Source organism: Typopeltis vanoorti, chromosome 12, assembly GCF_054136105.1.
Source record: "Typopeltis vanoorti isolate ZY-2024b chromosome 12, IOZ_Tvanoo_1.0, whole genome shotgun sequence".
Taxonomy (NCBI): Eukaryota; Metazoa; Arthropoda; class Arachnida; order Uropygi; family Thelyphonidae; genus Typopeltis; species Typopeltis vanoorti.
Window position 1 is genome coordinate 8,141,446 of NC_143560.1, and position 25,632 is coordinate 8,167,077.

The 25,632-nt window shown below is 36.1% G+C and overlaps 1 protein-coding gene across 2 annotated transcripts in view; it reads left to right on the forward strand.

The window, feature by feature from the left end:
- LOC150100565 (secretory carrier-associated membrane protein 1-like) overlaps window positions 1-25,632 on the forward strand; it is a 138,618-nt gene that overhangs the window by 34,796 nt on the left and 78,190 nt on the right. For both annotated transcript variants that reach the window (XM_090402138.1, XM_090402139.1), the window contains exons 3-5: window positions 4,555-4,719; window positions 15,186-15,252; window positions 20,589-20,717. In XM_090402138.1, the coding sequence (XP_090258264.1) occupies window positions 4,555-4,719; window positions 15,186-15,252; window positions 20,589-20,717 (361 nt within the window). The remainder of the gene's footprint in view (window positions 1-4,554; window positions 4,720-15,185; window positions 15,253-20,588; window positions 20,718-25,632) is intronic.

Below are 25,632 nucleotides of genomic sequence, written 5' to 3' on the forward strand. Positions count from 1 at the left end.
CCATGGTGGACACAGGAAGTTAAACACGCAGTGAAGGAAAAGAAGAAAGCATATCAAAAGTTCCTGGCAAATAAGTCAGCTTGTGCTCTTAGAGAATACAGAGACAAATGCAAGAATGCTAAACACTGTGTAAAACTAGCTAAACAAAAGTCATGGGAGGACTTTGGCAAGAATATAAAAAATAAATATCAAGAAGATGGCAAAATATTCTGGAGGTTGTTGAAGAAGCTTAGGAATGGAGGAAAGAGTGCTGTAAAAGGATTTAGAGATGATAAAGGTGACATGAAAGCGAGAGAAAAAGATATCCTTGAAGTATGGAGTAATTACTTCGAAAAATTGCTAAATGAAACAAGCAGTGATAGCACAGTGGTAAAAAACACTCAATAGGCATAGTCAGGAATACATATCCATACTTGAAGTAGAAAAAGCTATCATAGGCTTGAAATGTGGAAAGGCAGCAGGAGTAGATGATATTCGACCAGAGATGCTGAAGTATGGTGGTATAAAAGTCTTACAGTGGCTGCACTGCATAGTTCAGAAAGCCTGGACAGAGGGACGAATTCCCAATGATTGGAGTACAGCTCTAATAGTACCCATATATAAAAATGGAAATAAAACTTAATATGAAAATTACAGAGGTATTTGCCTACTGAGTGTTCCTGGCAAGATCTATGCGAGTATACTTGAGAAACAGTTGAGAAGAATTGTGGAAGAAAAGCTTGGTGAAGAACAAGCTGGATTCAGGCCAAATAGAGGCTGTCAGGATCAGATCTTCACTTTACAACAATTAGTTGAGAAAGCATGGGAATATAACAAAGATCTGTATTTAAGCTTTGTCGATCTGGAAAAGGCATATGACAAGGTGCCAAGAGAGAAGCTATTCAATACACTTCAGTTATATGGTGTTGATGGGGCATTATATCAAGCAACACTTAGTCTTTATTTGAGTTGCAAGTCAGCAGTTAGAATTGAAGGAAGTACAGGAAGATGGTTTAACGTTAAATCTGGTGTGAGACAAGGATGTACATTATCCCCTCTGTTATTCATTATCTATATGGATCATCACATTATGAAGGAAAGTGGTATTAAACATGATATCAAAATTGGAGATGTTAATTTCAGCTTCTTGCTTTATGCAGATGATGTTATACATCTAAATAAATCCTCTACAAGTCTGCAAGATTCTCTGAGTAAATTGAATAACTGTTGTAATACATGTGGTATCAAGGTCAGCAATAAAAAGACAAAGACAATGAAAATAAGCAGAATCGTTGAAATGTCAGCTGTGTTGTCAATGGAGAACCTGTGGAACAAGTAAAACATTTCAGCTACTTAGGCACGAATTTTAGTGAAGATGGTAAATTAAGTAGGGAAATAGACAGTAGAATCAACAACGCTGGTATGGTAGGAAATCAATTGAATAAATTCATATCGAATGAGAGAAATCAGTCGGTACACTAAAATTATAGGTGAACAGATGGCATCAATGGCAATATCATATTAAAAATGAGGATGTTAGGAAAGAACTTGACATTGTCAGCATCCAGGAATGTGTTAGCAGAGCTAATCTCAGGTGGTATGGTCACTTAAACAGAATGGGCGAAGAAAGATTAGCAAAACAAGTGTTCTCTGCCAGGTTGGCAGCAAAACGACCCAGAGGAAGACCAAGATATAGGTAGATTGATATGATACAAAGTGCCTTCGTTGATAGAAATATAAGATCTAATAATGTTGGAGTCTTGACAAGTAACAAACTGATTTGGAGGAAAATTGTAGATAGGAAGTTAGTAAAGATGTAATTTTTTTCATGTAGTACTATCATATCCTGTACACCCCTTGAGGGTATGTGGCAGGAATTTGATGATGAAGTTTCGAAACCATAGTGCTGTGATTTTTTAAAAGTAATACACCTGCAGATTTAAATTTTAATATGAATAAGAGACAAGGGACTTTTTTTAATTTTGGTATTAAGAAAAATCTTATTGAAGGTGTGTCTGATGCAACCAATAGTGAGTCATCTACCTACAAAAGCCCAGAAAGCGATCTCCAGGATGTACAAAAAGAGGGGAAAAGTACCAGCACAGATGAGAAAAAGTCTGCTTTCAGTCATAGGTACTTATACATTTTTGGTGATCAGAATGGGATATGTCAATGAAAATCAGCACAAATTAATTTAATGATGTTTATATTTAATTATTAATTATTAAAAATCAGCTAAATTAACTATTAATTAATACTTTATAAAATAACCAAGGTGTTCTGTGAAAATTTCAGGATTTGTGAAGTGTTCCGTCATAGGAAAAATTTGAGAAAAAAGCTGATTTAGAGTAATAGTGGAATGGATACAATGGAGAAATTATTAAAATTTTCACAGAACACCTTGGTTATTTTATAACGTGATAAGTGTGATTTTAGAATTGACCCTCCTAACTCAGTTGGTACAGATGAAGCAACCTGGCCCAAACCCCATCCGTGATGCAAGGAACCTCTATATTATCTCCCTCGACCAAAGGCAGGTCAGCGAGTATGATTCTTTTATCTGGCATACCGACTCTGTGAACACACATATTTACAGCCATGAATACTTACAACAGTATGTGGAAGAAATAGGGTCTTCACCACATGCCGTAATGCCCATAGTTAACATACGAGGGTGGTCTGAAAAGTTCTCGGCCTTGACCATAGACGGCAACACTATCGGCAAGTTTTTTTTTTTTTTTTCCTAAGTTGGCACATCTGTCATAAGCATCGGTGTGAAATTGCAAGTCATTGTATCAAGTTGTTTGTTTTATACAGCTTTCTGAAGCAAAAGTGTTGTCTGTATCCCTTGAAATGGATAAAATTGAGTATCGTACGGTTATAAAATTCTTTGTAAAAGAATTTTTAACGGCAAAAGAAATTCGTTTGAAGTTCATAAAAGTTTATGGGCAATCTTCTCCTTCGTTTTCGACAATTAAGAAATGGGCTGCCGAGTTTAAACATGGCTGCATCATCCTTGAAGATGATTCACGTGAAGGATGTCCAAAAAGTGTAACACCAGATATCATTGATCAAGTGCACGATATATTCTTGGATGACCATGGAGTCAAAGTGCATGAAATTGCTGAGACTATAGGCATTTCAAAAGAATGTGTAGGATTTTGTTGCATGAAGAATTGCAAATGAAAAAGCTTTGCACAAGATGGGTGCTTCAGTTGTTCACAGCAGATCAAAAACGCACTCACATGAAAATCTATGAACAGGGCTTGGAACATTTTAACAAGAATAAAATTGATTTTATGTGTCAATTTATTACTATGGCTAGAATTACCATTACACACCAGAATCCAAACAGCAGTCAAAACAGTGGACAGAAGCAGGTTGTTCAGTGCCAAAAATAGACAAAGTCAGTTTCATCAACAGAAAAGGTCATGGCATCGGTATTTTGGGATGCTAAATCAGAATAATATTCCTCAGTTGTTTATTAATTATCTTGAAAAGGGTAAAACAACTACTGAAGAATATTCTGATCTTTTAACCGGACTAGACGAAATATTTGTGCGAAAAGACGCTGTTTTGCAGTGTCTTTTCTCACAAATTTTTTTCTCTCTGCAGAAGAAAAAAATCATCTTTCATCAGGACAATGCACCTGCCCACAAAGGTGTTTTGTAATGGGAAAATTAAGGGATCTGCACTGTGAATTGTTGGAACATCCACCCTATTCCCCAGATTTGGCTCTCTCTGACTTCTCTCTTTTCCCAAAACTAAAACTCTTCTTCACTGGTCAGCATTTTTCGTCAAATCAAGAGGTGATTGCAGCTGTAGAGGGGTATTTTGCAGATCTTACTGAGAACTACTATAGGGACGGGATAATGGCACTGGAGCATCGCTGGAATAAATGTATTAGTCTTAAGGGAGATTATGTTGAAAAATAACAATTTTGAAACGATAAATTTATTTTTTCATTGTTAGGCCGATAACTTTTCAGATCACTCTTGTAGTCTGAGTTAAAGTCCGGAGTCAGATCATGGTAGTCATCCTCCTAAATACATTTATTTTTTTAGTTAATTTTTATATTATTTATATTTTACATTAATAAAAACATTTGTTTTTATAGTAAGTTGAAAAATTGACTAAGTTAGACATTCTGAAAGAGAACATTTTGAGTGCATTTACTAGTCATGTGTGCACACATAGCTTAGAAGAAACATTGCTCACAGAATTAAACACTGCATCATTATTATCATCTGTTATAGACTCATTACAATGAATATTTAGTTATAGTTACTAAATATTACAAAGCAAATGTAACTGTGTTTTGAAGTAGATACAGTAACAGTAATGCAGTATTACTGTTATTACAATACAGTGATACTGCATGTTATTACACTTCAATAATGTATAGTTAATCTGTCAAACATGCTACAATACTTCTCCCATTAATAATAAACTTATGGTTTGAAATATTACACAAGCAGAAAGTTTTAAACTTCAGTATTGATTTCGTTTTTGCATAATACCTTTCTCTTTTTTTTATGACTAATGGTTATTTATTTTTATTTCATTACTTTCTAGCCACCGGGTCATGGAACAGGTAACCCACCTCATTATCAGTCTCTACCTTCAAAACAATCACATGTACAGCCTGCTGTAATGCAGCCTATTACAGAACCTCCTCCAGCATACAGTCCTTCAGCAGCGCAAACCTATACTCCTGCCGAACTACAAAGAAAACAAGAGGTTAGTTAGAATTATGTGACTAAAGTGTAACTATCAATAGTGAGATTATTATGTTTTAAAGATTTGTTAAATGGATCATGCTGGAAATGTCCTTTGTGTGTGTGTGTTTCCAGCATGTTTTTTTATTTTTTCCCTTCACTGGTTCACTCTTAGTGAACAGTCTCTTACCAGGTGCTTAGTTGTATTGAGTAACATAGGTTGGGTTCTTCATGCCCAAGCATGATACACCTACTCTCAGAGCTAAGAGGACTTGGATTGACTGGATCTCCCAAATTGGTTAACATACTGAGATATTTCAGTTGAAATATCCTGCCAAAACATTGAGCTTAACTCCTCCATTAAAACAGGAATTGGGGAAATACCGATTATGGTATTTCCCCAATCCCCCCCACACACACATGCAAACTTGAAACTTTTCCGGAGGAGTTATATCAGAGTAGACTTTCTCACTGTTCCTAATAGGGAGATTTGCTCTAAATTACAAGAGCAAGAAGTAACAGCTGTAAGATAAATTCCCATATGAAGGATTGGTGGCCTGGTAGTATCCAGATATATTAGCCAAATACATTTAACACCCTGAAACCTCCAATCTTAACAGGATATCTTAACTTCGCTGTCAGACTCTATATCTCAAATCCTTTATTCTGCTTCATGTTCCAGAAATACGGTCATATTGAAACTGTGTAGTGACACTGGCATCTCTATCTGATGCAGCAATAAAGAGTACAAAAACAAAAAATTGCAGTACAAAATGCCCAAATGTACTAATTTCAAGGGAGAATCTCCAGCATGCTGTAGAACATGCTAAAGGTAGATGAGAAAGATTTAAAAAATCAAGAAAGAGCAGAACATGTCAGGAGAAGAAGTATACTATAACATCTAGTGGGAAAATCCCTGTTATCCTGAGAAGGTGACAGTAAAAAGACATATCTAAAGGGTCATTATCACATATGAATGCCACGGTTTACTCTGCTTTTCACTAGAACATTTAAAAAGAAAAGGGGAAAAAAAAAACACTAAAGTGATCTATCTTGCTTCATTAGAATCCTTCAGTGAAAAAAAAAGTAATGGAATGAACACAAGTCAAGGATATGTCTCCAGGCTTACTATTAGATAAAAAGGGATGCTCTCTGCTTTGAGAGGAATCCAAAACTTCAACTAGACATGGTTGAATTTGATATCTTCAATATTTTTCCTGAGGAAGAATAAATGGACACTAACTATCAATTAGTTCCCTCCAAAAAAGGAGAAATCCAAGACTGATAAAACCAGAAGCCAGATGGATTCCACCAAAACACAATATTTGCACCTTCTTTCAGAAACATAAGCCAATGTGCTTTTGCCTGCAAGAGACTTATTTGAAACCTTGTGAATATCTTACGTTGCAGTAATTTCATCTGTAAAGATAGGAAAGGAGATATTCCTGCCTCTGGAGAAGTCCATCCTTATAGCTATTCATCTGCCCACAAGGATTTGCAAATGCCTCTAATATGGAAACAGTTGTCATTTGCCTCTCATTAGGACAACTTATTATGGTATGTAGCATCTTCCACCTGGTGTTGATAAATCTCAGATCCATCCCGTTATACATATAATGGAGGATTTAAATAGCCACAGGACTTTGTGGGGGTGGTGTACAAACTAACACCAGAGAAAGAGTTGTTTACAATATACTCAACAAGAATCTTTGTTCTAAAATAGTACCTTTTTGCACTCCTACCCAAACATTCACTGCTTTGTTCACCATTCCTCTTCTCAATAGTGAACCATGTTAGAGTATATATAATACTAGTTGTTACAGCTGCCGTACCCAAAACATCAAGTCAGTTTTGCCCTTTTCCCAAATGGTGGTGTTATTCAGAATGTACAGTGGCTAACAAAATCAGACAAAATTTGAGGTTTCTACATATGCTTTATGTTCATGCTCAAGCATGATACACCTACTCTCAGAGCTAAGAGGACTTAGGATTCAATTTATGTTTTCTGTCACCAGATTATCCAAAGAGATCTGGGACAATACAGAAAATGGACAGATATGTAACAGCCATTTTTGATCCTGGAACGAAATGGAGAAATTGCTCACCATAAGCAGTTTTAAATACTCTCTGTGAAAGCTTTGCCAAAGTATTAGTAATATCTTCATTCTGGCCGACTGGCAGCACATACAACTGAAACAAAACATCAACTGGTATAGCAACAAACAAAAATGCCCCACATATATTATTTTTTCTCAAGAGCGTTCAAAGAACCAGCTAATATGATGAAACCTCTACAGTGTAACAAAAAAACAAGAGATGATTTTACATAAAGTTTGGTCTTCACTAATTCATCACAACACACTTGTATCTACCAATAGTATACAGTAAACCACAAACAAGTAGCCAACGTAATGGGGAATGCACAGCTTCCATTGTTATTCATGTTCAAATATTTTCACTAGAGTTATTAACTGTTATTATCCTGATCAAGTGAAACAAAAGAATTTCATGAAACTAGTCAAGAAAATAATAAAATAGTTTATTCTATGTGATACTTTAATTTTGTGGATAATGTAACCAGAACACACATTCCTAATGTCCTCGCTTCACAGAAGCCTATGCAATATCTTTGTTCTTGCAGATGGTCTGGAAGTTTACACACAGGTTCAATAAAAGAATTGAAATGCTGTAGGACTACATGACATCCATTATGAGATGGTCAAACATGTGTGACCATATGCTGCCTTTTTTAACAGTTTTCTGTGAACTTCAAATTCCTGATTACTGGGAAAATGCAGTTATTGCCTTTCCAAAGCCAGTAAGGATCCAGAAACTCCAGCAAAGTACCATTTCGTAGAGCTTCCCCAAGAGCTCTCTGAAGTGGTACTTCAGAGAGCTCTTGGGGAAGAAAAAAAAAGTTAATGCTCATCTTTTATAGTTTTTGGAGAGTAAGGCATATTTTTCCCCCAGGACAAAATCTGGTTTTGTAAACATCATTGAACATCTAGAACAGTGGTTCTTAACCAGTGCTCCCCGGAACACTTGTGTTCTTCTGATAAAAGATGTCATATTACACAGTTCTGAGTATAATTGGCTACTTTGAATAAAAATGTAGAGGGAATTATTTCCATTATAACAGAACAATTAACTATATTGGAAGAAAAGATTTCAAGTTACTTTCTTCCTTAAACACACACAATTAGAACTGGATGTGAAATCCATTTGGCACAGTTAACACATCGAGTTGTGAATTTTTGTTACGAGAAGAACAATTAGTTACCTTGTTAACAGATCATACTCTAAAAATGAAATTCTCTGAAATAACTCCTGAGGAATTTTGGATTTTTGTCCAAGCCGAATACCCAGCTATCTCCACAACAGCAGTGAAACTTTTGTTACAGTTTTCAACATCATACTTGTGTGAGCTTGGTTTCTCAATATTTACCCATATAAAAACTAAAAAGCTTGAAAGACTTGCTAATATAGACAAAGAGATGAGGGTAGCTATATCACATATTAGATCTGATATTGCTAAAATCTGCAAAAGCCGAAAAGCTCAAGTATTGCATTAAAAATAAGTTCCATTTTTATAAAAGGCAAGTCCATGCATATTTTTATTGTTAGTTTTATGACCCTAATGCTTTTGGTGTTCCCCAAATTTTTATTATAATCAAAAGTGTTCCATGACTTTGAAAAGATTAAGAACCACTGATCTGGAGCATCCAGTTAGACTGAAAATGCTTTAGAGATGCTCTCCTCAAGAATAAGTACCTTGTGTCGGCTTTCTTTAACATGGGAAAGCAATATGACACAGCTTGGTAATGTAATGTACTGCAAGACCTATCCAACATTGGTCTTAAAACGTTTAATAAAGATACTGCCTAATTGAAACTTTCATGTCCTAGTAGAAACCACTTTCTCAAGAAGGTCTCACAGAGTAATTTTTTTATATCACTGTTTGCTGTGAGTTAACTCAATAAAGAAAAATTCCTCCAGCTGTAAATAATCTCCTGTATGTGGAGATGACTTTGCCATCTTTTGTCATTCTTGCAATATGAGATTCATAAAGTTGTAGCAAGCTATTAACCATCTTTCCTTCTAGCTAGTCAACATGTTTGTTTTCAGAACAGATGGTTTGTGTACTTTTCCTGTCAGCATATTCATCCTTACCCAGAGCTAAGACTGAAAAATGAAGTTCTTAAACTCAGTTTTATTTTATTTTGTTTTTTAATTAAAAAAACATTATTTCATCTCTGTCAAGCACTTATCCAATCAGAACTTGACTATTTGTCCGAGTCTATGCTTCAGCGGTGTACCCTATCAACCATCAAGCAGTCCGAACCGCAACTGAACATTCTACGCTTTACCTGTTCCTAGTTTACATTGAAGCAATTGAAGCATCTTGGTCATTTTGACACCAGCAACTACCTTTGCAATATGCAATTAAAATAAATCCCTGCCAGGTCACCATTCCATTTTTAAAACTTCTATATTATTTAGATTGCCATACACTTCTTTGGATTGTGTATAAAAGAATTGCTACAAGCTCTAGGCATCACATTAGATAATACTATACAAATGCCACTAAATACACTATTTCTATAGCAGTGTTTTACAAAATGTGATATGCATACCCCTGGAGTACAGTTTTTTTTAGGGGATATGCACACTTTTTTTTTTAGTTTAATATTTTTGTTACCATATTTTGGCATATAATGCACGTCGTCTATTTTATAATTAATTTTTCAATAGCAAAAATTTAAAGGAAGTTTTAAATGTTTCTTGGCATGTAGCAATGGACCTCCATTAGGGCAGCATCTGTTTAATGGCATGATTGCTTTCCGACTGTGTGGTTCAAATTATTTTCACTAAAAATTTAAATTCATATTTCAATTATGCAGTAGGAGCATTCTGAAAAATTTCAGAATCATCATATCTTAAATTATAACAGTCAGCCATTGTTTCACCACCCATGCATGCATCTATACATGTTTATTCATGTTTGCATTTATTGTAATGTACTTGATAACTTAAAATATTTCGTATGTTTTTAATTTAATTATGTTGTACTCTTAGAATAGCTGTACACCCCTTGAAGGTACATATCAGGAAACTAACGATATTTGTAATTCCTTATAGTGTAAATGTTGAATAATTAAAAATGTATTTATTATTTATGTTTGAATGAAATATATTAACTTCTCTCAAATTGCCTTTACCTCAGAAGGATACAACAATGCTACTAAAATTTCAAAGGGATATGTGGGTACTGAAAGTTTGGAAAACACTGCTCTATATATAATGTTGCTGTGTTCCACCTCTCTTATGTACTAGCATCTCTTTCAGACACACACAGAGCAGAATACATAGATTAAAAAAAAAAAAAATGTCTCTACAGACAGTTCACAATCAGATTTCAGTGGGATCTGCTGCCTTTTTAGACAGCATAATATCAAATGAGATCACACTCAAACATAGCAACTATGTTGGCTGGGCTGCATGCCATGGAGTTTTGCATTATATAAAGATGAAATGTTTTCAAGTTGCATTATTCATAATAAGATTGTTACAAGCACTAAGAAGTCTGGTATACCAATTGCACTTGTGCTCTCTCTCTCTCAGATCCAACATATGCTCTATCAATTAGGTCCATCTGGACATTTGTCTGTGTTGGATCCTAAGCCACATTGTGATTAAGGGAAACAATGCTGCAGCTTAGTGGTCAGCTCATCCCTTAAGATACATCAGTATTAACAGGCAGATAATAAGATGAAAGCTAATATCTCCATAGCAAACATCATGGAATAAAGACCAACAGCAGCAGACTATATCAAAGTATGGCAGGCCAATTTACATGGGGTTTGCAGAGAAGAAATTCTTTCTCAGCTTGGCCCACATTATAATCTTTATGTTAGACAATGATTTTTCTTTTATGTATTCATCTGTTTATAATGCCAAAACATTAGCCAGGTTCATCCTTAGGAAAGGCTGTTACTAATTTCAAACTCATGTTCATCCCAATGCAATTCTTATATAATACAATCTATAATACAATTCTAGCTAGAATCAGAAATTATTCCAAATAATTTAATTAATCAAGTATTATTTACAGCAATTCTATACAAACTCATTACAAAACTATCTACAAAAGTTTTTCAACTTTTGTAGATAGTTTTGTAATGAGTTTTTATATTATATTAAATTAAGTTAATTCATTCTTGCATACTTTCAGTTTAAACTGTGAAATAAATATATCAGTATATATTTCAATCAAAACTTGAAGTAATAATACTCACTTCAATGGCCAGACCAAGCATAGCTAGTAAATTATATCAATCCTGGTACTAAATTATCAGTTTATCTTTCTCTTTGTTCAACAAAAGAGAATTTAACAGAAGGAACAATATAGTCCATCAATAAAGAATATTTATCAGCAGAAACACTACTTCCATGCAAATATGAATTTGCTTTTAATGAAAACAAGAAATCATGTAAGGAGTACTTTAAAGATAACAGCTTCTCAGTTGCCTTTAACAGACTTGCTTCTTAATGAAACTTCTGTTTTATTCCTTAATTTTTCAGAAAGTCTGAATCCTTATTCCATAATATTTGAATTTTTCTCTCATTCTCTTTTTACTGTCTACTCCCAACTGTTATTTTCTAGCATCTTCCTGTTGCCAGTCAAGGTAGGCTCTGGCTGTCATATATGGGTTCTCCTTCATTCCTATGCTTGCTAGTATTGCTGTCAATGCATGCCTTGATCTGGAGGTAAATAACTACTTATAACTTCCCAAAAAAATTATAATTTTTGCATTAGCTCACACTAGTAATTCGCCGATACCTTATAGTTTACTATATTCGGCATGAAACTCTCTGATTCCAATCTTTGAGTTTCTTATTCGATTTTAAAACAATGTAGGATTTAATATCCCCTTAATTTGAATAATGTTTATATCGCCGAAATGAAGCCTATTGGCTCTTTATATTTAAATATAATTTTAATTTTTCTTCAGCATTGTACTTCTTCCTTATCCATACTTTTGGTTTCAGAATAGCTCAACTGTGCAATGTTAATGATAAATGCTCATGTCAGTTTGCATACATTGCTCTGAATAATTACATCGATCCTTGGCGACTCTCATCAGTATTTCACACTAAAATATTTTATAAATAAAGCAATGTGAATTTCACTTGAACAAATGTTCAAGATATACACATTACACTTGCCTTATTGAGAAGTAATGGTGTGCCTGTTTGTGAAGATTATTCATGAGATTTAATGATTCATCATATTTTAATAGACTACCTTCATTTCTTTAATGCAGTCATTATTTTACCACATTTAGTAATTTAACTTTGCCTTGCACAGGCAGATTTCTTCCATTGCATCAATTTGCATTTTAAAGTTCTTTTAAGTTAACAATTAAAATTGTGTAAAGATGAGAAACTCATCTTTACACAAGTAATATTTTACATTAGGACTATTACACTAATTTTACCTGTATACTCCAGTACATTTTAACCTTTGACATTTTGCAGTATAGTTTGAGATTGCCGATTATTTTTCTAAGCATTGATATATGTTTTTAATGATTTGTATGTTTTCTATAACTTAGATCATAATCCTGTCCACAGAATGTAGTTTACCTAGCTATTCTCATTTCCATATCATAATAAATTTAGTTTAATCCTTTATCCAAGTGTAAGCAAACAAAGTTTGTGCCTGAAAATATCTTCAGGACTGAGGCAAGGTGGTGCAACTCCTTGCAAAGATGGACCAAGCTCTCATCACTCCTTGTCTCAGTATCTCCCATAATGCAAAGCACATCTCCTTGTGGATATGTATACTGCTATGCATCAAGGGAAGGGCCACTACCCAGACCGGTTTCGACCTTTATTGAGGTCTCGTCAGTGGGAGGCAGACCCAAATGTGGAGATACTAAGGCAGAAGCAATAGGAGAGGTCATATTTACCTATAGTTGCCTATTATTGAATTACTCTGGATTTAGAGAAAGATGTAGGAAGTTTATTTTGCACTTGGTTAGACTATAATAAATTTAGTTTAATCCTTTATCCAAGTGTAAGCAAACTTGTATAGGTAAATGGACCAAGAGATTTGTTAGAATCCAAGCTGTTAAGGACTATGCTGACGTCATTCTGATATAGATCAAATGAGAGCATTCAATCCACTTTTACTAACATAGTGAGAAGTCACTTGATGTCAGTCTTGCTTCTGGGTGATGATAATATTGTAATGTCTGGATGTAGTCATGAGGGGTGGAAAAGAACATGTTGATTTGTTGACTTAATGTTAAGATTGTTACCCAAGTAGGACATGTTTGAATTGGGAGAGTGAAAACAGTAATCCAACTCCCCTAGAGCAGAAATCAAGGCACTCTACCATCAGGTACCATTTTAGTGTCAAAGGATATGGAAATGATGGAAGTTTATTTTGCACTTGGTTAGACTATAATAAATTTAGTTTAATCCTTTATCCAAGTGTAAGCAAACAAAGTTTGCGCCTGAAAATATCTTCAGGACTGAGGTAAGGTGGTGCAACACCAGGCAACTCCGAGCAAAGGTGGACCAAGCTCTCATCACTCCTTGTCTCAGTATCTCCCATAATGCAAGCACATCTCCTTGTGGAGATGTATACTGTTATGCATCAAGGGAAGGGCCACTACCCAGACCGGTTTCGACCTTTATTGAGGTCTCGTCAGTGGGAGGCAGACCCAAATGTGGAGATACTAAGGCAGAAGCAATATCATAATAAATATCATAATCATCATAAATATCATAAACATCACAATATCAATATCATAATCATAATATCCATATCATAATAAATTTAGTTTAATCCTTTATCCAAGTGTAAGCAAACAAAGTTTGTGCCTGAAAATATCTTCAGGACTGAGGCAAGGTGGTGCAACTCCTTGCAAAGATGGACCAAGCTCTCATCACTCCTTGTCTCAGTATCTCCCATAATGCAAAGCACATCTCCTTGTGGATATGTATACTGCTATGCATCAAGGGAAGGGCCACTACCCAGACCGGTTTCGACCTTTATTGAGGTCTCGTCAGTGGGAGGCAGACCCAAATGTGGAGATACTAAGGCAGAAGCAATAGGAGAGGTCATATTTACCTATAGTTGCCTATTATTGAATTACTCTGGATTTAGAGAAAGATGTAGGAAGTTTATTTTGCACTTGGTTAGACTATAATAAATTTAGTTTAATCCTTTATCCAAGTGTAAGCAAACTTGTATAGGTAAATATGACCTCTCCTATTGCTTCTGCCTTAGTATCTCCATGTTTGGGTCTGCCTCCCACTGACAAGACCTCAATAAAGGTCGAAACCGGTCTGGGTAGTGGCCCTTCCCTTGATGCATAACAGTATACATCTCCACAAGGAGATGTGCTTGCATTATGGGAGATACTGAGACAAGGAGTGATGAGAGCTTGGTCCACCTTTGCTCGGAGTTGCCTGGTGTTGCACCACCTTACCTCAGTCCTGAAGATATTTTCAGGTGCAAACTTTGTTTGCTTACACTTGGATAAAGGATTAAACTAAATTTATTATAGTCTAACCAAGTGCAAAATAAACTTCCATCATTTCCATATCCTTTGACACTAAAATGGTACCTGATGGTAGAGTGCCTTGATTTCTGCTCTAGGGGAGTTGGATTACTGTTTTCACTCTCCCAATTCAAACATGTCCTACTTGGGTAACAATCTTAACATTAAGTCAACAAATCAACATGTCCTTTTCCACCCCTCATGACTACATCCAGACATTACAATATTATCATCACCCAGAAGCAAGACTGACATCAAGTGACTTCTCACTATGTTAGTAAAAGTGGATTGAATGCTCTCATTTGATCTATATCAGAATGACGTCAGCATAGTCCTTAACAGCTTGGATTCTAACAAATCTCTTGGTCCAGGTGGTTCCCTAAAATGTTCTTGAAATCCAAAATCAACTCTCATCCTATATCATCTGTACAAACTTGACATAGTTATGTCTTCTACTTGATAGCAATGAAATAAGTCTGTCTGTTAAGCTTATTTCCATGCCATCTCATAAAAAGAGATTGTTAAACATGAAATTACACTTACCTTATTCCCTCAGGAGAAAAAAAATCACAAATATTAACATTCCTCTTTTCTACTGCTTGTTATCCTATTAATTAACAATCGCCAATAATACTTCTGTCATGTTCACTCCACTACAGGTAGTCTATGTAATTTTACTCACCTTTGAAAGCAAGGTTGCATTTGTTCCATCATACTCACTGTTTATTTAAATTCATTGTGATCACATTAAACAGAATTTTTTTATAGCTTATAAAATCACAATATTCAACTTAATTGTAAGCTGGTGGAAGAGTTATTTGTAACTTCGTATCTTCAGGAATGAATCGCTTTAATTTCTCTTATAAGAATTAATAAGTCTCATTTAACATACAAAGTGTTTTCTTTAATGTAGGAACTGGAAAGAAAAGCTGCAGAGCTAGAAGCCAAAGAAGAGGCGCTTCGGAAAGCACCTTTCGATGGTAAGTATTTTTTTAAATAGGTTATTTTGTTTAGAACATAATCAGATTACAAAGTTCTGAGCTCCTCAAGATTGATAAAATAAACCATAAGAAGTTTGGTTTTGTTGGATGAACTCCTCAGTAATTTATGAAAGTTGATTGCTCCTATTGCATAAGTTTAGGGGTGTCAAGGATACTAAAATGGTACTACATAACAAATTGCTTATCATTAGCTTCCTGTTGACAATTTTCTTTCAAATTCACAAATTATCTGAGAAGGCTCCAATATTGTTGCATACCTTATATGTCTTCTAAGGCAGTACTTACAGCATCAGTCCACCTAGGTCTTTTTACCCCAAACTGGCATTAAACAGGAGAAGAAAGATCAGCAAAACAATGTTTGGTGCCTGGATGGTAGGAAAAACTCAGATGAAGATAACCATACTACCACTGTAGATTAGCTCTAGCACATTGTTGAATACTAACAATGACAAGTGCCTTTTTAATATATCACTTTTTCATTTTTAATATGATTCTTCAATTGATGTCATCTTTACACTCCTGATTTTTCTCAGAATTTGCACATCTGTGGCATCTTGTCTTTGATTGTGTTTAATTCCTAACCCATTTGTCAGATCCATAAGTTAAAATTGATTTAAGCACTGTCTTGTATACTGCTTTCCTTCTTATTCCATGTAAATTTTGTCTCCTGTCCACAAAAGTTTGTAAACCTATGGCCGTGCCATGAATGAGCTAAGGATTTTTTATCATTTTTATTTATTTATTTAGGGTTTTTTTTGTAATTTTTACATAATTTGGCAATACTGCCTACAGCTTTTCAAGAGCCACTTCAGACTTCCAGTAAGCAGAATGGTGATCTTACAACTATGAAATTTACTGTGAGATTCAAACTCATAGCCTATTGAAGAGTGGGTAAGAACTCAGCTAACCAGGCTGGCTGAACTTTTTTTTAATACAGACTTGAGTATAGCATTATTTTCATAAAATGAAGACCTAGATGAATATCTCTCTAATGTTGGTATTGGATTTAATGCCGCTTTCCTGCATACCTGATCCATATTGGTGATGAATAGCAGCAGAGATAGCATGAACCCTTGTCTGACACCTGATTTCAGTCAGGTCATCAAACTTTCACCATATACTCATATGATTTTCTCTTGGCATTCTACATCTTTTCCAGATCTATAAAACTTAAATCCTTTGTATGTTAATGGTTTCTCAACTATTTGTCCTAAACTGAAAATCTGATGCTCACAATCTTATTTTGCTGGAATCCAGCTCGTTCTTCAAGTTTCTTTTCCACGTTTTTTTTTAGCTTCTTAAGTATGCATGTATACATCTTACCAGCCACAGTCAGCAGGGAAATCCCTCTGTAATTCTCAGTGTTTTATTTTGCTTTTTTTATACAAAGTCCATTCACAATTTACTGCCAAATAAGATATGGGAGGGTTGCACATACACTGTAGTATAGTGACTCATTAGCTAGCTGTTAACCATTTTATTTTTGCCATGTTATCGTTTGTCTTCTACAAATAATTTATATTGACTTCTGTGATGACGGATGACGATGATAAAAAAAATCCTGCAGTTGTGAAGTTTGTGGTGTGATACAATTTTTGTTGATGGAAAACAATAGTGCTGCAGAAATTCATCAACTGTGTAAGGTTTACAGGCCTAAGGTAATGAGTGACAGTAAGATTAGGCAGCGGTGCTGTTTGTTTAAAGAAGGGTGCAACAGTGTTCATGATGAAGAGTGTAGTAGCTGGCCAAGTGTGGTGACAAACAATTTGGTGGGAAGAATGAACACAAAAATTCATGAGAATCATAATTTCACAATTATGGAACTTTCTTGAATTTTCTCAGAAGTTTCACACTCAGTCATTCATGAAATTGTGACAGAAAAGCTGAGGTTTAAGAAATTGTGTGCCAGATGGGTCCCAAAAATGCTGACTGATGCACAAATAAACTGCAATGATGGAATCATTGCAGTTTATTTGATGGTAAATCCTAAAACTTACCAATGATGGCAAGTTTTAGGATTTGTTCCAGTAGCTGACTTTTCGCTGTTTGCCCTGGTTCCCTGGCAAAAACAATAGGGGCCTTCTTTAACTGGGCGATGCCCCAGTCGGCATGGAATTCTGTCATGTTGTACCATCATTGAAATTGTGGTTTAAGCCTATAAGAATACAATTTGGTTGGCTAAATTCCAAATTGCCAGTCCATCCTTCTTCGTTCAGTATCCAGGTAGATACCTAACAGGGTGCACCACGAGAAAGTGAGGATTGGACGCTAGGTCAGAAGCCCTGGTCAGTTCTCCACATTCCTTTTGAAGGCTATGTGGAGGTCTCCTCTTAGTTATATAGCTTTGACCCTTAAGCACTCATAAATAATCGCCAACCATCATTACAGATTCTGCCGTTCAAGATCTGCAACTGACATCACCCACCACTGGACACTTGTCATGGAATGGTGCACAGAAACTTATGCTGTTGCCTTTTGACATTTCCAAAGCTTTTGACCATGTGTGGAATTGAGACCTGCTAAACAAATTGCCATCCTTTGTCTCCCTGCCACCCTCTGTAATTGGGTTGCCAGCTTTTCTTTGGTTCTCTACAAATAATGGTAGGTGGCTCCCTCTCTTTGAGCTTCACTACCAATTCTGGAGTGTCGCAAGGCTCTGTCCTATCATGTACTCTTTTTCCCCATACATTAATGACATACAGAATCGCCACTAATTCTATCCACAGCTTTGCAGGTGATAGTACTCTCTACTCATCTGATGATCTAGGCAGTACTGACATACCAGGCTACAAGGTCATCTACAACTAGTGCATTAAACATTGATCTACATGCTATCCTTCATTGGAGTGAGGAAAATCTTGTTCAGCGCCATCAAAACAGTGTTGCCATTTCTCCTGCAAAAAGATACCTCAGCTCACCTACCCTCAGTAATACACAAGTCACCAGAGAAGATTAGATCTCTCTCTTTGGTCTAACATTTACTTTCAGTCTCTCCTGGCATAAAAACATCACATCAACAGCCTCCTCAGCATCCATTTTCTTGCATTAAAGATACTATTTTACACCCAACCAACTTTTAACACTATACAAATCCCAAATCCACCCATGCTTAGAATACTGCTAACATGTTTAGGGTGATGCACCTAGAACTTAAAATCCTCAATACTGGCCGGAGGCAAGCATTTAAGCTCATAGGCAATCCCTCTCTTACAGATTCATTTTAACCTCTATCTCACAGATGCTGTGTATCAGCACTGTTTCTATTCTACATGTATTTCCATGGTAATTGCTCCAGTGAATTTGCAACCAAACCTGCTTCTTCTCTTCCTCTTTTATTCCATCCATCTTTCCTCCAGAACAGCCTTCCTCTTAAAGTATTCCCAGACAACTATAGCCTGCAGTTATTCAAAAAAAAAACATCAGTGAACTTCTATCTCAGTCCTCATCTGCACCCCACACATGAGGCTGATGTGCTTTTAGGTTTCTCAACCTCTCATGCATGGAATCTGCATTTAAAAAATAAAAAAAAAACTTGCCAGGAACTTTTTCTATGCTGCCTCTAACTTCCTGAATCCACCATGGAGTTCTGATTTTTCTATTCTTGCAGACAACTTTGCAACATGCCTCTTTCTAGCTGTGTCAAGCAGTTTTATTTTTTAGTTTGCCACTGATTCTACACTTTCTTACACACTTTTTTCAATAAGAAATTCAATGTTATCCTGTTCAAAACTAAATGGATCACTTCCAATTTCAAATCTGTATATTCTTGTCGTGAACTTGCATGACAATATTGTTATCAACAGTGCCAGTCAATCATATTCTCTGTGAAGTTTTGCCCATCTTTATGTTGGAACCTGGTGTGTTAGTAATAACTTGTTCTTTTCTCCAAATTTTCCTAAAACATTTCTATATATCTAGTAATCATTTCCTACTCTGCTGTTTCGAATCTCCAACAATGACCATGTTTCTTTTTCGTTGTAATTTGCCTTCTCTAGTGCCTTGAAAAATTCCTCTGCTTCTTCCTTAGAACTTTCTGTGGGACCATAAGCAGGAATAGCTCTTATAGTCCAGTTCCCCATTCTATTATTTGTCCACATCACTCTACTTCATACTGCATGCCATTCAATAAGATTATTCTCAAAACATCTTGTATTTGTTGCTTAGAATGTACCTATCCAGTTCTTCTGCTAGTTACATTTGTTTTCCATTGATACTTCTTATATTAATGGTGCTAATCTTTAACTTTGCTGATATTGAGTTGTAAGTATTTGTGCTTTTCACTTTTGCCCAGGTTCCATGACATAAACAGTGGGGACTCTGTTTGATTTAATTGAGCGATGAAATTCTGTCATGTTTTGACATCGTTTTGCATTATGCTTTATGCCAATAAGAATACAATTTGGTTGGCTAAATCCCAAATTGCTAGCCCATCCTCATTCATTCAGTATCCTGGGAGATACCTAACAGGATTGCATTGTATGATTGCATAATAAGCTGAAAAACATGAGTAAAACCAATAACAAAGATAATTAACCAAACTGAAATTTAAAGAACAAAATGAAACAAACAAAACTGCTATATACGTGGCAAGCCAGCAAAATAACAGTGCACTGACTGTTTTGTTTAAATCTTCATCAGATTTAGGACTGGAAAAAACTGATCTTGTCACAAGGTTTTGTGAATCAAAGTATTCCATGTGGTAAGCTCAGTTTTCTCAGTCCTAAATCTGACAAAAATTTGAACAAACAGCTGACATGCTGTTGGGTTGCTGGTTATAACAATTTTTGTTACTTTTTGTGTAATTTTCAATTCTTTAAAATCTTAATTTGTTATCTTAGGTATTGGTTTCATTCATGACTTTGTGGCTACTTGATAAATATTTCTAGGTTCAGTTACTGGTTCTTCATCTTGAACACTTTTACAAATTATATACTATCTCAGTTCAATCAAGTCCTGTAGCAAATACTATGTCATCTCATCTTCTAAAAGATACACACACAGGTATATCTAATTATCTTTTTTAAGGCACTAAATCCCATTTTTAGTTTAAATCTTATTCTTAGCCTAGGTGGATAGAGGGGAAGCTCCATTACTGAAAAAAGTTTGCTACCAGTTTATTATCTAATCGGAACATTATGAAATTCAAAAAAATCCAAAAGACAATTTATTTTACATTTGTAAAACTGCATTTTTAATTTCAATTATTCTCTAATAATATATTTGAAATATTAAAACTAGATGAAATTCCATGTTTATGTATTTACTTAGGAGTGTTCTCTTTCAAATGTATACAATTATTTATTTGGTCTAAATAGCTCGAGCAAATAATTGGCCACCTCTACCAGAAAAATGTTGTGTTGGACCATGTTTCTATCAAGATATATCAGTTGATATTCCCTTGGAATTTCAGAAAATTGTAAAGACTATGTATTATTTATGGATGTGTAAGTTACATATACTTAATAATTAATCAGTATTATGTTTTTTATCTGAAATTTAACTTGATTATCAGGAAGGAGATAGCATAATCAAATTTGCATAATAATAATAAAATATATAACTAGTCATTGGTAAATTTGCTTAAAGATCTTTATTCTAGAATAAAAAACCTTCCTTACTAGAAGGAGAATAATACATGAAATATGTATTATTCTCCTTCTAGTAAGGAAGCATTAAATGAAAACATTAAATACTCTTCTATATGTTGTTATATGTAAAAGAAAAATGTAAATCCATAACCTGATGTTTGTGTATTTTAATTTGTTGCCTTTATACATAAATAGGGACCTGTAATGATTATTAGACACTAAAAAAGAATTGATGAATTTTTTTTTCTCTCTTTGAGCATGTATTTTGTCTTTTCCTTTAATGTTACATGGTAATTGGCCTTCATTTTGATAAATTATGGAGACTACTACCATGTTAAGAATAAATTAATTTCCTGAGACACACACACATTACAACTGAAACAGTATTCAATGCACCTGCTTGCCTTATATTTGAAACTGGACGCATAATTCGTGTTTGGAAAAATGAACATAAATGACACATTAAATTTAATAACGGTAATTCTGGCCTTTTTGATCATGCCCTGAATACACTTCATAGAATTGATGTAAAGACACCTGTTCATTACATTACACCAAAACGTTGCATAAAATCCAAATTTAAGGAGGCCTGTCTTGTGAAATTCTAATCAACTCCATTCATCTTAACAATAATGGTCTAAAAGTCCCAAGAATATCGATGACGTATTCTTCCCACATAACCTTATGTTCTAAGAGTCCATCATAAATTATAATTAGGATTCAAGACCTCCAGGATCTTAGGTTAAATTATTGATTAGGCCACCACTATTGCTGTATTAAAAGATAATATGAATTTGTTCTTTGACCATGTTATAAGAACTAGGATATTGGTTTGTAGTTTTTTCACGAGGTGGCATACTGTTTCAGTTAATGTAACATCTCTATTTATGTGTGTGTGTACTCCTGATGATGATCTTAATATTATTATTATTATTTTCGGGCTACTCCAGGGAGTCCTTAGACTCATCGAAGGAGGCCCTAAACATCATGTCCACACAACTATACGACATTCTCACAGTATCTATCATACCTTGCCTTGAACTCGCTCACCGTCATAGCACCTACAACAGACTCTGGCAGCTTATTCCACTCATTTACCACTGTAAAAGTAAAGAACCCAGCTCTAACACCCCTGCTAACCACGCTCTTGCCCAGCTTCCATAGGTGTCCCCTAGTTCTCCCACCACTAGTCCTGATCTCAAAAATATCCTCTGAATTAATCTTATAGAATCCTTTTAGCAATTTGAATGTCTCAATCATATCTTCCCTTTTCTGCCTATCAACCAGTTTCTGCAACCCACAAATCTTCAACCTGTTCTCATATGGTTCATTCCATAGACCTGCTATCGTCTTAGTCACTTGCCTCTGGATCCTCTCCACCTCCTCCCCATCAAGAAGGAACCGAGGTGACCAAATCTGGGCACAGTAGTCAAGATGAGGTCTTATCAAGGCTCGGTACAGAGGTACAATAACTTGCTTGTCTCTGCTCGTTAAGGTATTTTTCAACAACCAAGTGAGTTGATGAGCTGATTTAGCTACTTTCGCAGTGTGCCCCCTAAACTTCATCTCCCTATCCACCAACACTCCCAAGTCCCTGGCCTCATCAATCTCTTGGGGTACAGTTCCACCCATGTGGTATACTGCTGCTAATCTTTTCACCCCAAAATGCATAACCTTACATTTTGTCACATTAATTTGACATCCATTCTCCTTATCCCAGAACTCCAATCTATCTAAGTCATCCTGCAAGACTTTGACATCTTCTGCATTCACTATCGCCCACCCCAACTTTGCATTATCAGCGAACAAATGAACTGTTCCACTTAGATCCTTCCCTATATCGTTAACGAACAGATTAAACAGCAGTGGTCCAAGAACAGAACCCTGCGGCACACCACTAGTCACAGGCTGTCTTTTGGACTCCACTCCTGAATAAACCACTCTTTGATATCTCTCCATCAACCACTGACCTATCCATCTCACCAACCCTATATCCATTCCCATATGTTGTAGTTTACGGATTAGAATTCCTTGTGGTATCCTGTCAAACGCCTTTGCCAGGTCCAGCAGTATCACTGCTGGACCCATTTCCCTTATCCAGTTCAGCCGTCACCTTGTTATAAAACTTGAGCAAGTTACTCAGGCATGATCTCCCCTTTACAAAACCATGCTGTCCCCTGTACAGTATCTCATTTTCATCAATCCATTCCTGTATTTTTCTCTTGACTACTTTCTCCAAGACCTTGACAACAACTCCTGATATGCTGATCGGTCGGTAATTTGCAACCATAGTCTTGGATCCTCCTTTATGCAGTGAAACTATTTTCCCCTCTTTCCACGCCTTCGGGACTAAACCAGACCCGAGACTCAGAATAAACAACATGGTCAAGGGCACTGATAATTCCTTAGCCGCTTCACGCAAGACCCCTGCCGTTATACCATCCAATCCCACAGATGTATTCACATTGAGGTTCTGTAATAGACTATTCACCTCCACTTCATTCATCACAATTCCTGTATAAACTAATGGCTCCTTCATTTTTTCAATGTCTCCACCTGGATGATATACTTTTGCAAAGTGCGCGCTCAGTAACTCCACTTTATCGACTGGTTCAGTGACCTTCTTACCATCGTCATTCCTTAAAAGCATTTTGCCATGTACAGTTTTTTTCTTGCTTGCAGCATATTGAAAGAATTGTTTGGGATTCTCTTTTGCTTGCATAGCTAGTTTCCTTTCATAATCGGCTTTTGCTGTTTTTACCACACTCATTACCCTTCTGGCCTGCACTTTATACTGTTCATGTGCCTGCAGGTCACCCCTTTCTTTAAATTCCCTCCACAGTTGTTTCTTTTTTTGCAGCTCAAGCCTAATGGTGTTATTCATCCATTTAACCCCTACTTGTTTTACTATTCGGACCCTAGGTATACAATCAGCCATAACCTCCTGTAAATGCTCCTTGACCACTTCCCATGCTCTATCGACGTCCAGCCCTTGCAGTTGTACATGCCATGGCACTGATCCAAGCAATCTCCTAAGCTTATCATACTTGCCAGCACGGTAATTCCACATATACCCTGTCTTAATCAAAAATTCCACACCTTTAGCCACCTCCCAGGTCAAGACCTTATGATTACTCTCACCAGTAGGTGGCAACACGGTCATATTCATTACAGTCAAATTGTGAGATGCTATTACGGTCACGCACTCTCACACCATTAGTATTTTCAATTACATGCTGTCTCAGATAGTTATCCCTTAATAATTGAATAAAATCCATTTCCTTCCTCACATGTGTCCTCTCCTCCTTCCAATCAATGTTACCATAATTAAAATCCCCCATAATAATTACCCTCCTTCCACTCATTTCATCAATTTGTTTATGCATACTATCGCCACCATCTATTCCATCACCTGGTCTATAGCAGCACCCAACCATATATTCCATTCTGCCAGTCTCAATCTCATACCAAATAGCCTCAAATGAGCTCCTTTCACTATCCTGCAATACAACTTCAATTCTCATTGGTTGCAGTTCATCAGCTATCATCAATAACACCCCTCCCCCCATTTTATTCTCTCTGTCCCTCCTAAACACTATAACCTACACATTCTATCCCGCTAACTATATCATCTTTCATCAGCCATGTTTCACTAATGCCAATAACCTGTGGCCAGGAAGAGCCAATCAAGGCCAAAAACTCTTCCTTCTTGTTCCTAATACTCCTGGCATTAGTATACATGAAATGCAGTGATCCCTTTGTCCCACCCCTATCTTGATGTGTTTTTCTAAATGTCCCATTCCCATTTTTTGTCCTTAGTGCTGGCTCAGGTACATTATATACATTTTTACACTCAACTGTCTCACTGATGTCTGCATATCCACTCCCCCCCCATCCTTGGTAGTTCTAGTTTCTCCGGTTCTGCACATCCATTTTCACTTCATTCCGCAACACTTTTTCCAGTCTTCGCACACAAAGTCCATTAAAATGCAGGCCATCCATCTTGTATAAGTCCTTTCGCCCATCAAACTCATTCCACACGTCCACGAATTCCACACCACACTATTTGCATAACCTGCGCATAATGTCATTTGTGATTATGGCCCTCCTTCTAAACTCCTCTCTGTCATACCGTGGCAACAGACTCACCATTCTAACTCTGTCACTCTTTTCTTTCACTACCTTTAACAATACTTTCAAGTCCTCTCTCATAAAAAATTTATCACCTTTCAATTCATTCGTACCCGCCACAATTATTATTCTTTCACCCTCTGTTTTTGCACTCTAATACTCTCTCTCACATCCTTAAATTTCGCACCCGGTAAGTATGATTTAGTTACACTCCCATCTATCACTCCTCTTAATAACGAGTCACCATACAACACTCTTTCCTTCATTTCAGAAACTCGCCCACTCTTACGCCGGTTATTTATGTTAGCCGAATCACTCTGGAAAGAGTTTTGCAGGTGCTCTAATTGCCGCTGCGCATTTTGTGTCACTGCACGCAACCTAGCGATCACACTTCCTGCAAATAATTCCTCATTTTTTTTATCATTCAAACCATTTTCTCTCTCTGTATAGTTGCTCTCACTCTTTCTTAGATCACCGCTCTCATTGCCATCTTGTACATCGCAATTTTCTATCAAGCCACTATCTTCACTCATATTCTGGCTTTCTTCAACCATAGCTGTCTCACAACCTGACACATAATTCAACTCCTCACTTTGCTTACACTTTCTGCACATTCTCCCACCACTATCACTTTCAATCC